The 14842-nt window shown below is 39.7% G+C and overlaps 1 protein-coding gene across 2 annotated transcripts in view; it reads right to left on the bottom strand.

The window, feature by feature from the left end:
- The window catches only part of Sec23a (SEC23 homolog A, COPII component), a 55851-nt gene that overhangs the window by 17487 nt on the left and 23522 nt on the right, over positions 1–14842 (bottom strand). For both annotated transcript variants that reach the window (XM_075948334.1, XM_075948336.1), the window contains exons 12-17: positions 11934–12023; positions 9982–10088; positions 7620–7773; positions 6126–6203; positions 4472–4633; positions 2308–2394 (exon numbers count right to left, since the gene is read on the bottom strand). In XM_075948334.1, the coding sequence (XP_075804449.1) occupies positions 2308–2394; positions 4472–4633; positions 6126–6203; positions 7620–7773; positions 9982–10088; positions 11934–12023 (678 nt within the window). The remainder of the gene's footprint in view (positions 1–2307; positions 2395–4471; positions 4634–6125; positions 6204–7619; positions 7774–9981; positions 10089–11933; positions 12024–14842) is intronic.

Here is a 14842-nt window from a genome sequence, read left to right as displayed (position 1 = left end):
ATGCCTTCCAAACTGACTATGGCAATATTTTCATACATGGGGGATATACTGAAGTATTGGTTAAATGAATAAATGCAGGAACAGACTTCTGCTAAATACCCGAATTAGAGCTTAACAACTATCCACTCTTTTCTTCCAGCCCTTCGTCACTTCAAAAAGTTATAAATTTCCATTTATGCCTTATGAGTTTTCAGGTTATACTGAACGTGTAGAAAAATGTTTAGAGCCAGCTGGTGGAGGTACACGCCTTTAATCCCAGCACTCGGAAGGCAGAGGCAGGCGGATCTCTGTGAGTTTGTGGCCAACCTGGTCTACAAGAGCGAGTTCCAGGATAGGCTCCAAAGCTACAGAGAAACCCTGTCTCAAAAAACCAAAAAACAAAACAAAAGAAAAAAGAAAAACATTTAGATTACATTTAGTAATGAAAAGACAAGTTTGCCCATTGACAAAAGCTGACTTTTCCCCTCTGATTCTTTAGGTGAAACCTAAGAGAGCGATATGTCCATGTTTATACTTTCATAACACTGTGCTATGTGTAAATCCTAAGAGAGCGATATGTCCATGTTTATACTTTCATAACACTGTGCTATGTGTAAATCCTAAGAGAGCGATATGTCCATGTTTATACTTTCATACACTGTGCTATGTGTAAATCCTAAGAGAGCGATATGTCCATGTTTATACTTTCATACACTGTGCTATGTGTAAATCCTAAGAGAGCGATATGTCCATGTTTATACTTTCATAACACTGTGCTATGTGTAAATCCTAAGAGAGCGATATGTCCATGTTTATACTTTCATACACTGTGCTATGTGTAAATCCTAAGAGAGCGATATGTCCATGTTTATACTTTCATACACTGTGCTATGTGTAAATCTTAAGAGAGCGATATGTCCATGTTTATACTTTCATAACACTGTGCTATGTGTAAATCCTAAGAGAGCGATATGTCCATGTTTATACTTTCATACACTGTGCTATGTGTAAATCCTAAGAGAGCGATATGTCCATGTTTATACTTTCATACACTGTGCTATGTGTAAATCCTAAGAGAGCGATATGTCCATGTTTATACTTTCATACACTGTGCTATGTGTAAATCCTAAGAGAGCGATATGTCCATGTTTATACTTTCATAACACTGTGCTATGTGTAAATCCTAAGAGAGCGATATGTCCATGTTTATACTTTCATACACTGTGCTATGTGTAAATCCTAAGAGAGCGATATGTCCATGTTTATACTTTCATGATACTGTGCTATGTGTAAATCCTAAGAGAGCGATATGTCCATGTTTATACTTTCATGATACTGTGCTATGTGTAAATCCTAAGAGAGCGATATGTCCATGTTTATACTTTCATACACTGTGCTATGTGTAAATCCTAAGAGAGCGATATGTCCATGTTTATACTTTCATACACTGTGCTATGTGTAAATCCTAAGAGAGTGATATGTCCATGTTTATACTTTCATACACTGTGCTATGTGTAAATCCTAAGAGAGCGATATGTCCATGTTTATACTTTCATACACTGTGCTATGTGTAAATCCTAAGAGAGCGATATGTCCATGTTTATACTTTCATACACTGTGCTATGTGTAAATCCATTTGTCCACTAGTGTAGTGTGTGAACAAAACAACAAAATAAACTCCAGCAGGATAAGTTAGATTGATGCCTAAAATCCTATACCACGAAGGAGCACATTTATATATATTTTTGTATATAAATCCCTGAGAGAAGAAGTGCTATGGATTTCAGGTACATTTATGTATTTATATGTATATTATAGGTATGAATAGATTCATATTAAGATACTTTGGGGAATGAGAACCAAGTCTAAACACAAAATTCACTTAGGTTTTAAAAACGTCTTATGTCTAAAGACAGTACTTGCATTTCAAATACTTTTGAGCATTAGGGCCAGGAAGACGGTTCAGCGGGTAAAGGCAACTGCCTCCAAGCCTGATGACTGAGACTGATGCCAGGCACTCACTAAGGGAGGGAAGAACTGATTCCCACAAGTTACCCTCTGACCTCTGCACATGTGCGTGCATTCCTCTTTACACAGAAAATAAATAAAAACTTATTTTATTTAAAAAATTTAAATAACTATGAATGTACTCAAAATGTTTAGATATTGAAGTACACTAAACTTTTAATTTTGGGATTAGACAGTCAACCTGTATCTTATTATAAATCAAGGCTTATCATGGACTAAATATGAATCACATATTGGACAGGAAAAACTTTTTAGAGAAAAAAGATATTACATACATAACTTTAAATGTCATTGTCTTACCTCACCATGATAAATCAAAATCTGGAAAAATGTGTCCATGAGAAGAATGCGATCTGCAAGAATGCTGCTGCTATCCAGAAGAACTGGCTGAAAGGAAGCAATGATAGATAGAAAGGTTATCCTCTAAGTTCTTTTAATTTTTGTTTTAAATTTGCATATAAGGTATCAGCTATTACAGCATTATCCAGCAGAGTGTGCTTTGTAGCTACTTCTCCCTCTTCATCTTATTTCTTAAATTTTAAATTTATCAAACATTACCTGACATTATGAATTCTCAATAGATTCTAATTTTCTAGGGAATCTCTCTAACACTGAAGTAACAATTTTAAAAATCAATGTGCCAGGCATGACAGTACACAACTTTAATCCCAGCATTTAAGAGGCAGAGGCAAGGACCTTTGTGAGTTCCAAGCCAACCTGGTCTACACAGCAAGTTTCAGATTAGTCAAAGCTATATACCTATATACAAATACTCTGTCTTAATAAATAAATGAATGAATGAGTGAGTGAATGAATAAATAATATAATTAAGGAGACATCAAAGACAGTCCCCAAGCCTGATGACAATAACACTGAGAGAAAGAGGAAGGCTTGGGATATAAGAAATTGAGGGTATATGAGAAAATAGCTCTGAATACAAAATAGAGCATCCTGAATTGGTTATAAGTTTGATTAACACATAAACCAAGATAGCAACCAAAGCTATAGGTTTAGACTGCATCATTTAGAGAAACTGAATATACGGAAAATACAAAGACTGAGCCCGTGTCAAGTAGAGAGGCGTATGCCTGTCATCTCAGCACTTGGGAGGCTGAAGCAGGAGAAGAGTCCAGGCCAGTCTAGGCTATAAAGTAGGAGACTGTCTCAAAATAACAAAAAAGACTAACTTCTTAATCTCTTTTTAAGACTTGGATTTAGAAGTCTAAAGGGGGGGGGGACCAGAAAAATGAGACTAAAAAGTTCTTTGTGGGTAGAAAGAAAACTGAGAAGGACTAGTAGGAGACAAAGTCCAGAGCCAAAATTTTTGAAGAGCCCTCTGCAGAGAAATGCTGTTGATAATTCGTTGAAGGACACTGTCCAAAAAGTTTGCTGCAAATAAACTGAGAAGAGAATGTGAGGACAGAAAATACAGACAACAGGACTGGAGAGAGAACACAGAAGCTAACAGCACTTGCTGCTCTTCCAGAGGTCCCGAGTTCAGTTCCCAGCAACCACATGGTGGCTCAAAACCATCTGTAATGAGATCTGGTGTCTTCTTCTGGCCTGCAGGCATACATGCAGGCATAATACTATATATATATATATTTATATTTATATATAAAATAAATCTTTATTTAAATTTTAAAAAAAAGTTACTATGTTAATGAAAACGGCCCAGGTAGAGGAAGAAAAAAAACTGGGAGAGAAAGAGAACCTAAAAGAAAAGCATTAGGCAAATGCAGTTACACAATGACTAGGGCTGATCAGGGACAGGTGCTCAAGCTGGAGAACTCCAGCTCTAAGATATTCTACAGCTATCACGTGGAACAAGTAATAATAAGCCAGGCATGGTAGAACACACCTGTACTAGGGAAGCAGAAGCAGGACGATATCTGCCTCAATGCTGGAATTAAAGGCAGTTATATAGTTTTAAATGGTAAAATGAACAATTCAAATTATCATAAAGAAAGCTATTTATTTGATAATGATAAACGTGTGTGGAACAGTTTCCCAAAATATCTGAGGGTGATTTTATCACTCTTCCAAACCCATACCTTTATGATCAACGTATCATATGTTCTCAAAGGACCAGAAGCAAACAAGACACATGAAAACAAGAGACTCGACCGTGACAGCTTGTCCTCTCGGACAATAAGCTAGGATGCCAGCCATCTGCTCCAGAACCATGGCCATGTCAGAGCCTTCAAAGACTAATCATAACTCTAGGGAGCTTTGTCAACCAAAAACTAAACACAGTCACCCGAGAATATTCTATAACAGATTTGTATTTAATGATATAACTACCACACCACCTACTAAATAGGGAACACACATAAGTATTTTTAAATTAGTATCTCGCAATAATAATTTAACAAATTCCAACTTCACTTCAAAACAATGTTGTTTTCACTCTCTCATGCCACATGTCACAGTCACAAGACAAATCATCTCTTTTTCCTCTTACCTCTGGGGGGCCACTAAAAGAATAGGCATACAGAATGGGCTGAATCATGATTAGAGACTGGGTCAGATCTTGACGCATGAAATGGTGACGATAATACGAACTCTCATCAGGACTATTATTAAAAACTTGCAAAAAAGGAGATCTTCTTAAATGAAACATAAACTACAAGATAAAACAGGTGAGACAGCTTTTACTGATTTTAATATGGCAGCAGCAGTTTTCTAACAAAGCATTTGTCACATTAGCAACCCACAAAAACACGTTCTGTTAAGAATATACTAAAGTAGAACTAGAGAGATGGCTTAGCGATTAAGTGTACTTACTAATGAATTCAGGGGTAAGAGGCTTTCAATTACCAGAACCCACACTGGGTGGTTCACACCTCCCTGTAACTTCATTTCAGAGTATCAGAAGCCCTGACCTGTGCAGGCTATTGTACATACATGGTGCACATAAGCTCATACAGACACATACACAGGCATTTAAAATGAAAAAATAAATGTTTGCTTTAAAATATTCTAAAGTATATCCCAAGAAAGCTTATCCTGATATTCATGTGCTATGTCTGGGCTGGTGAAATAGCTCTGCAGGAAGAGAGCTTGCTAGGTAAGCGTGGGATAGGAGCTCTGCTCGGGCACCCAAATAACGAGCTATCCGAGACGGTCAAGGCATGCCTAGGCTGGAGACCTTGCCTCACGAAGAAAAAAGTGGGGAGGTGGGAGGCCTAAGCGGTAGTGGTGCACACTTTTAATCCCAGCATTTAGGAGACAGACACAGGTGGATCTCTGAGTTTAAGGCCAGCCTGGTCTACAGAGTGAGTTAGTTCCAGGACAGCTAGGGCTACACAGAGAAACCCTGTCTCAAAAAAAAGAAAAAGAGAGAAAGAGAGAAAGAGAGAAAGAGAGAAAGAAAGAAAGAAAGAAAGAAAGAAAGAAAGAAAGAAAGAAAGAAAGAAAGAAAGAGAAAGAGAAAAGAAAGGGAAAAAAGGAAAACATTATACATTATAAGCTGAAGTCCCAGGACAAAGTTTTTATAAGCAAAAATGAATTTCACTGAAGCACTAAAGGTACAAGTATATAACCCCAGCATTTGGAAGACTAAGGCAAGAACATGACAAGCTCAAAATGAACACTGGCTACAAAACAAGACCCTGTCTCAAAAACAAGGAGGGGGACGGGGGACGGACATGACAGACAAGCACAGAGATGGTAAAGGAGCTGTAAGGCAAGTTAGGCTCACGTCTCTCACCTGGTACAACACTATAAAACTGTTCTCAGACGATGAATATACCCCAGATTACGTCATTGGTAAAAATCACTGCACAGACACTCTTTTGGCATTGCTGTAATTAGAAACTCTTACCTCAGATGGCCCGCTAATGGACATTAGCCTTGCTTGCACCCACAGCACCTTCAGCTAGCCTTCAGGCACCACAAACAGTGACTATTTATAAGGCCCATACAGGGATATTATATTCTTCTCATTAACCACAGAGCATAAAATTAACTGCTGGGTTATCCAAAAATTTACCAAACTAAAAGAATAATCTAATAAAATAAATGCATAGATGATTATTAAAAGATAAAACAACAAAAAAGATGAAACTCAGTGCTATTGGTAACAAGAGAAAAGAGCAGTTCTTTGACCTGCTTACCTGTGGATAAAGGGAAAATGTTTCTGAAAATCGGAAGGAACTTGGATCATCCTTGTGATATTCTCCAAACTTCTGACACTAAATAAAATAAAATATTTTCGATTTGTTTCTGATAGAATAAAGAAAATTCTGCACATAAATATTCTGTTTATTAAAAAAAGTTGCTACTTTTTAGGAGACAGATATTCAACATAGGGTAAAATTAGAATATTATATATTGACTTAGCAGGAAATTAATTACAACCAAAAAACATTTGAATTCAGAAATGCAATAACTCACTCTAAAGGTTTGTATTTGTTTTAAGTAAGTGACTTTTGTAGCAAATAAAGATTATGTAAAGGCCAATGGGGTGGGCAACAAAGCTTCCTAAGACTATCAGAATATCTTTTTCAATACTGGCCAAGGACAAAAAGATACACAACCAACACAACACAGCAGCTACAAAAGTAAGCTGTTAGTACAAAGTTTGCCAAACTGAGAGTGCCCAAAAGAAAACATAAGTTTAGTAAAGAAAAGGATTTACAGAAACAAAATTAGGATAAAATAAGGTCACTCGCACAGGTAACAGAGAAGCAAGTACAAGAATATGGCAAAAGGCATCCAGCTGCCTTGCACAATGGTGAGCTCTTACTACAACAGGCAATGATCCTTAACTACCAGCCTCTCTTTGTCAAGCAAAAACTCTCTGCCCTACAGGCCCATGTGTTAGAGGCTTGGTCCACCACCAGTCACAGCACCAGTGGGGAGGGAAAGGGCCTAACAGGAGGTATTTTGATTTCTAGGAGCATGCCTTAAAGGGAGCTATATAATCATAGTCTCCCTTTCTGCCCCAACATCACAGGCCAAGGATCATAAATCAAAAACCCAAAAACTATGAGCCAAAATAATTCCTTCCTGTGCTGTGGTGAAGCAAATGTGACATATTTGGATAAAACCATTCTCAGTTTTGGACACCATACAGCTAAGGCACAAAAAAATGAGCAATAGATGTTTCACAAAAAGCAGAAGAGTAGTTTGATTGTACCAGCCTCCCTCCCAAATGACCTCCACTAATCTCTTGATGGGACCCTCCACTCCGTCTACAGCCTGCCCTCTGGCCTAGCTGCCTTGCTCTGTGTACGTGTTGCAGAATGTTCAGTGTGAGGCTAAGAGCAGGCTACACACAGTGTGAAAAATGTTGTTTTGTGCCTAGTACAACTGTCTCGTTTGGTTATTAGTGTTTCTCTTTTTAAAATATAACAGGTAATTACAGCAGTTTGTGAAGGTGAGATATGAGACAGAAAAGAAGCCTAAGCCTGCTAAGGACTCTTTTAAAACTTGCAATCCTAAGTCTTGCTTGCCATTCACTTTGACGGGAGTTGGGAGAACGCTGCTCTTTACCACGAGGTCCCGTCCTTTGAAGAGTTCGTCCTGCAGTCTCCCCACCCACTGTAAAGCACATTCACTACAAATGAAAGCTGACAAGCTGAGAAAAGTACACGTCGGCTTCTTACCAGGCGAATGAGCTGTCTGTCCAGCCACCTAAGCACATCTGGCCCTTCCTCTGTTTCTGCTCTGTATATTGCCAGCCGGGCCATGAGAATGGCAGCTGCTTCCTGGTCAAAAGATGCAGCAATGTTTTGGATTTGAGTTTGAGCATCTGCCCAGCTAAAGAAATAAGAAAGCACAGAATTATAAATGAATTATATAATACCACAGTTGGCTGCCACACAGAGCTACACTTAGAGAATATAAAACACCTCCTCAATATTTCAAGATTATAATACTACACAGATTAATTAGCATTACTAAAACATCACAACTAGCTGTTCATTATACTGATTTGCCTAAAAATAAAACCAAACCTTAAAATATTTTCTAAAATAACTCTAAAGGAACATCACCAAACATATTCTTTAGGACATCAAGACTTTTATAGTAAAGATAATAGACTATGTATGGGTCAGGAGGCTAGGGCTCAGTGGGCAGACACACTAGCACCCATAGCGTGGCAGGAGAAAACTTACTCCTTAGAGCTGTCCTCTGACCTCTACCTGCAAACAGTGACCTGCACATGTGCACACATACTTACACAAATCAAGATCTTTTTTAATGAAATAGCATGTGTGAATGTATGATATAAAAATCTGATGGTGACCTCATTCCTAAGAACTCTTTTCACAAAATTAAAGTCCATATACATGCACATAAGCACACACTATAGACAGAGAATACCATATATGTATGTATAAACATATACTAACTTCTACCAGTCTTTATCTTTTTTAAGTTTATATTGATTTTTTTTGTGGATTTCACACCATGCACCCCAAACCCACTCATTTCCCCATCCGTTTGCATCCACCTTCTGCCCTTGCAACCCTTCCCCCAAAATAAAATAAAATTTAAAAGACAAACAAAAAATTTCAACATGGTAGCTATAATATGTCACAGTGAAGTCACAAAGCACACTTTTAGTCCAGACATCTTTACTTGCAAATGTTTGTTGCAATGAGTCATTGCATGGGTTCAAGGCCTCTGGCTTCTGCTACACTATCAATACTGGATCCTCACTGGGACTCCTTTTGGTTATCCCGTTGTTGCCCTGTGTGGGGAGATCCTACAGGTTTGGATCTGTAGGACTGGCCCCTCTTGTGCTCCAGCAGTTCATAAATGGGGTGGATGCCGGGACTGGCCAATTCATAGCTCTGGATCTGGGCCTGGGTGGTAGCTGAGTTGGTCAACCTGCCAGCTCTCTCGCGTCCTCACCACCAGGGTGAGTGAGCTCTCTATCACTGGCCCCAGCTGGCTCACTCAGTGTCATAGGCAGCATATATGTATGTGTGTGTGTGTCATTACTAAATAACAACATTTGATTGTCCCCGTGGAGATAATGTAAATAAATTTGTTTACTTATCTATTTCTACTTTGATTTTGTTACTAATTATTATTTAGCAGTGAGTATATGTAAATGTGTCTGTATACGTGGGTGCCTGCGAGGCGTTAAGAAGGCATTAGATCCCCTGAAACCAGTTACAGGCAGTTGCTAGCTACCTGACATGGGTGATAGGAACTGAATTTGGGTCTTCTTTACAGCAGCAAGTGCTCTTATCTACTGAGCCATTCCTTCAGCCCTTTGTTTGTTTGCTTTTCTGAGAAAGTTTCTTGTATGCCAAGCTGGCTTAACTCCATCAGAATGACCTGAATCTCCTGATCCTCCTGCCTCTACCTCCCAAGTGCTGAGATTACAAGTGTGTGCCACCATACCTGGTCATAATAAACACGTTTTTAAGTGTGTGACTCAGGAGCACTTTGTGCATTGGATACGGAAGGCAGGGAAGTATCTCCCTGAGGAGTTGTCCTCAGAAGCCAGGCACCTTATTTTTTTGAGACAGGATTTCTCACTGGCCTGGAGGTCACCAAACAGACTAGACTAGCAGGAGAGAGAGTCCCAACAATGCATCTGTCTCTGTATCTCAGAGCTGGGATTACACATGGGTCCACGACATCCAGCTTTTTCTCCATGGGTTCTGGGGAGCAATCTCAAGTCTTCATGCTTGCAAGGCAAGCAATTTTACCAACTGGGATATCTTCCCAACCCTGAGGAGTACATTTCATTTTGTTTTGTTCTTGGTTTTTGAGACAGGGTTTCTCTGTACAGCCCTAGCTGTCTGAGGAGTACTGTTTAAAAACTGCTACTGCACTTATCACTGACTATTCTACAAAATAAGCTAGGTCTGAAAGAAATAAATCACAAATAAACCCTTAATCATAAATGTTTTCTAGTCATAAACGTTACCCAAATAAGAAACCCAACTTGAGAATATGACCTACAATCCTCTAATAAAAAATTAAAATTAAATTTAAAAAACTTACTTCCTAGCAATTGTGGTCACTCGGATACGCCTCTGCCCACTTGAGTGTTGATACTGGGTCACAAATTGGACTGCACCTCGTCCTCCTTGGGGAATTGGAGCATTATGCTGTATAAAAATAAAGAAGCAAAAATAAAATCTACTATGGTGTGTCACAGTATCAACAACTATATCTTCTCTAGCACTAAAAAAAAATCATTCTAGGGCAAGGAAAAGTCCAGGGGCTAAAGAGAAGTCTCAGCAGTTAAGAGCATCAGGCTTCTACCCCGCTTTCCAGTCATCTCTCAGCACTCTTCCCCTCCATCCACCCCCCAACCCGAACCCTCAGTTTCCCTTGCCCACCCACCCCTAGTCCAATGAGCTCTCCTCCTCTATTTCCCCTTCCCACAGAGATCCACGTGTCCCCCCTTTGAGCCCTCCTCGTTACCTAGCCTCTCTGGAAACGGCTAGCCTGGCTCATGGGAACTCACAAGTCTAAAACAACAACCAGAGAACCTACATGGGATGGACTTAGGCCCTCCGCATATATGTAAAAGATGTGTAGCTTAGTCTATTTGTGCGGCTACTAGCAATAGGAGCAGGAGCTGTCCCTGGTGCTTAGACTGGCTTTTCTGAATCTATCCCTCATGCTGGATTGCCTTGCCCAGCCTGAATACAGGGGAAAGTGCTTGGCCTTAAAGCAGCTTGATGTGCCATGCTTTGCTGATGTTCACAGGAGCCCTGGCCCTTTCTTAGCAAATATAGAGAAGGGATGGGAGGAGAGGAGAGAGAGGAGGATGTGGTCATTATATAAAATAAATTAGTTAAATACAAAGAAAGATCACCTTGTTACAATAAGCTGGTACCAGGAGGCAATAAATTTTGCTTTGATTGAGAAAAATAAAAAGAGTGAATACTGGCCGGATAGTGGTGGTACACACCTTTAATCCCAGCATTCAGAAGGCAGAGGCAGGCTGATATCTGAGAGTTCCCAGCCAGGCTGTTACACAGAGTAACCCTGTCTCAAGAAAAAAAAAAGTGAATACTACTCTTGCAGAGGAATCGAGTTGATTTCAGAACAAAGACTAGATGACTTACAACCACCTCTAACTATGGCTCCAGGAAATATGATGTTTCTGGCTTCTGTGGGCTCTTGCACACATAGGCACATAACCCCCACATATGTACATAACTTTGAAATAATTATTTTTTAAAAAGTCAGGCATGTTAGCACATGCCTGTAATCCCTGCACTTTAGAGACAGAGGACCAGAAGTTTAAGGCCATCAACACCTACGCAGGGAATTCAAGGCAGCCTGGTTACATAAGACTGTCTAAAAAAAAAAACTGTAATACATCTATACCAAATTCTCTGAAATGGAAATCAACACTAGGCATAGAGAATTCAATGGTGGAACATCTACCTAGCTACCTAGCAAGAATAAAGACTTAGTCAAAGGGGAAAAAACTTGGTTCAATCCCCAGTACTGCTGAGGGAAGGAAGGAAAGGAAGTGGAGAGAGGGGGAGGAAATATTCCCAATTATAATAGTGAAAACATACCTATAAATAAATCCAAACAAAGATCAAAGAAATTAAACAAAACCATAAACAAATGGAAAGGTATCTTTGTTCATGAACAGGAAAAATCAGTATTTTTAAAATGTCCACACTACCCAATTCAACCTACAGAAAGATCCATTGCCAATCTATCAAAATACCAATGACATGGTTCACAGAACTAGAAAATAAATCCTTCAACTCATATGAAAAATTCAGTGTCTCAGTTTAGTACTTGCTTACCCTCCAGTATTAAAAAGCAGCCAGACGTGGTGCCATACACTTTTAATCCCAGCACTTGGGAAACAGAGACAGGCGGATCTCTTTGAATTCAAGGTCAGCTCCAGAGAGCAAGAGCTACATATTCTGTCTCAAAATACCAAAAACCTATTTTTTAAAAAAACGTAGACATCATACCTGGTTAACAACTTCAAAATACATGGCTAAGGTTGTAGTGGGGCTGAGCCCACAAATCTTCCACTGACAAGTGCCACCTGTTCCAATCTCCTAGAACAATAAACACAGGTGCTTGAAAGAACATTATTTATCAATTTATAGGAGGAAGAAAAGCAGAGATAAGCCTCCAGTAAGAAAAACATAGTGTTCAGATTTATTCAATAAATGTTAAAAGCTTAGAAAATTTAAACACCATAATCACAAACACATAATTAAATACAAGTAAGCAATTTTTACATGACAAAACATTAAGATCATTAAAAGGTTTGTTGAGTAAATTAAAAGAATACAAGGTATTTTGAAGCATGCACTATTTAACGAAGGATTAATCAGTAACATTATCTGATGGGGGAGTGTCATATATCAATCTGTTGATTTCATTGGTTAAGCAATAAAGAAACTGTTTGGCCCTGTGGGTGGAGTAAACAGACAGAACAGAACGCTGGGAGGAAGAGGAAGTGAGGTCAGACTCCACAGCTCTCCTCTCCGGAGCAGACGCAAGAGAGACGCCATGCTACCTGCTCCAGGGAAGACGCACACTATGAAGCTCCGACCCAGGATGGACTTAGGCTAGAATCTTCCCGGTAAGCGCACCTAGGGGCGCTATACAGATGATTAGAAATGGGCTAAATTAATATGTGAGAATTAGCCTAGAAGAGGCTAGATAGGAAGGGGCCAAAGCAGTGTTTAAAAGAATACAATTTCCGTGTAATTATTTCGGGGCATAAGCTAGCCGGGCAGGGCAGGCGGTTGGGGTGTTTGGGGACGCAGCCCCGCCGCCGCTCATATTACTACAAATGACGCCCAGACGTGTGGCTGGCTAACTGAGTCCACAGAAAGCCTGAGAAAGCTTGGAAAAGAATAGAGTAAAGCATGTTTCTTGTGGCAATTTCTCGGGTCTACTCTGCTTGCCAGAGGCAAGCAAGCGCCTCATCTAAGAGAGGCTTCCTGACTCAGCTCTAGCTGCAAAAGCCTGCAGCTCATTAAGAGGTCCTGCCACGAAACACTTAAATGGTGTTGACGAAAAGCTGAACGCATGCTTTTCGGTTTTCAGCCGTAGCAGGAAAAAAGCTGCGCTGTTTAAAAATGCCAGCTTTCTGGGCCATCCTGCCAGGGAAAACTCTGACTGTCTGAGGCAGGAGGGCCGGCTACTGAGAGAGGACTTGAGTGTTGTCTGTTGTAGCTTGCTGGCTGGCAGGGACCTTGAATGCCATAGAGGTGTGGCTATAAACATGGCTGCAGCCTGTATATCCGCCATGAGGCTGGAAAGCTAAGGAATGGACTGGATCTAGCTGGCAAAGCCACGCCTTTAGTCCTACTGATATTGCTTGGCAAATTAAAGGCTCTTGTGGTCAGAAAAAGAGAGATATACAGTAAAGAGAGATTCAAAGACAGAGAAAATTTCTAAATGGTTTACTGTGTGTTAAAAATATATGCAGACTAAAAGTTAAAATTCTTAAAGTAAACCTCTGTGACTTCAAGGTGTGGCAGCACACGCCTTTAATCCCAGTGCCTAAAAGGCAGAGACGAACAGATCTCTGTGAGTTCAAGGTGTAGTAGCAAACACCTTTAATCCCAATGCCTGGGAGGCAGAGACAGGCGGATCTCGGAGAGTTCAAAGACAGCCTGGTCCACAGATATACGCTCAAAAAGCAAAAAGTTAACTTAGGAATGTCTCAGCTTAGATTCTTAAGTGCCTAATGATTTAAAGGCGCAAATCAAAAGTGCTCCTGGATAGTAAAAAATTGCAGATTCACAAATAGGACAGATTCAGACCACTAAATGAGTCACACTGTTGGATGAATGTACGTAGGCTTGGGAGAGAGAAGAAAAAGAATATAGAGAATAAAGTTAATGGTTTAAAAAGAAAAAAAGTAAAAGTAAAGTCTTTAAAGAGACAGAGTACAGATAGTTATAGATATAAATAAAAATAAGCCGTGTAAAGATGGAAAATTCACAGAGAGTCTGGATTATGTACATTGTGTTTTCTTTAAAATTTTTGACTGTGAAGGAGCTAAGTACAGAGAGACATTTCATTACATGGGCTGCCAAGCTAAACCAGAATGGATATAAGGGTATTACGATTTCAGAATTTGGGTCTAAGGATATGATGCTTTGGAGAGAGTCTTCTTTTGTTTTCACAGAGGATCAGACCTTGTGGATTGCATCTATCCCGATTTGGTATGATGGACCACGTCCTCCTGAAGGGTGGCTGTGAACATCTTCAGAAAATTGCTTTGCTCAACTGCCAACTGAGATAAACCTGGCACACAGGTTACACCCTAAATAATCTGATTAACGACGCCCCCATTCAGCAGGAAGCAGTTTGGAGAGAAAAAACTGCGCCCATGTTCCCAAATATGGTTTATAAAACGTTCTTTTACATTTAAAGGGGGATATGATATAGACATGAATAATTTGCATTAGTATAGATTTTGCTTTATTGATAGAGATTTACGGTCAATTTTGTTATATGTATAAATGTTTCTGATGTAACTTTTACTTGATAACTGTTTTGTTATATGTAATTTTGCTATGTTAAGGTTAAAGCCTTCCTTTTTTTGTTTAAACAGAAAAAGGGGAAGTGATGTGGGAGTGTCATATATCAATCTGTTGATTTCATTGGTTAAGCAATAAAGAAACTGTTTGGCCCTGTGGGTGGAGTAAACAGACAGAACAGAACGCTGGGAGGAAGAGGAAGTGAGGTCAGACTCCACAGCTCTCCTCTCCGGAGCAGACGCAAGAGAGACGCCATGCTACCTGCTCCAGGGAAGACGCATGCTATGAAGCTCCGACCCAGGATGGACTTAGGCTAGAATCTTCCCGGTAAGCGCACCTAGGGGCGCTATACAGATGATTAGAAATGGGCT

Source organism: Microtus pennsylvanicus, chromosome 14 (assembly GCF_037038515.1).
Source record: "Microtus pennsylvanicus isolate mMicPen1 chromosome 14, mMicPen1.hap1, whole genome shotgun sequence".
In the NCBI taxonomy this organism is placed as follows: domain Eukaryota; kingdom Metazoa; phylum Chordata; class Mammalia; order Rodentia; family Cricetidae; genus Microtus; species Microtus pennsylvanicus.
The sequence above is the reverse complement of the archived record's forward strand: the minus strand, read 5'-3'. Positions and strand labels throughout refer to the sequence as shown.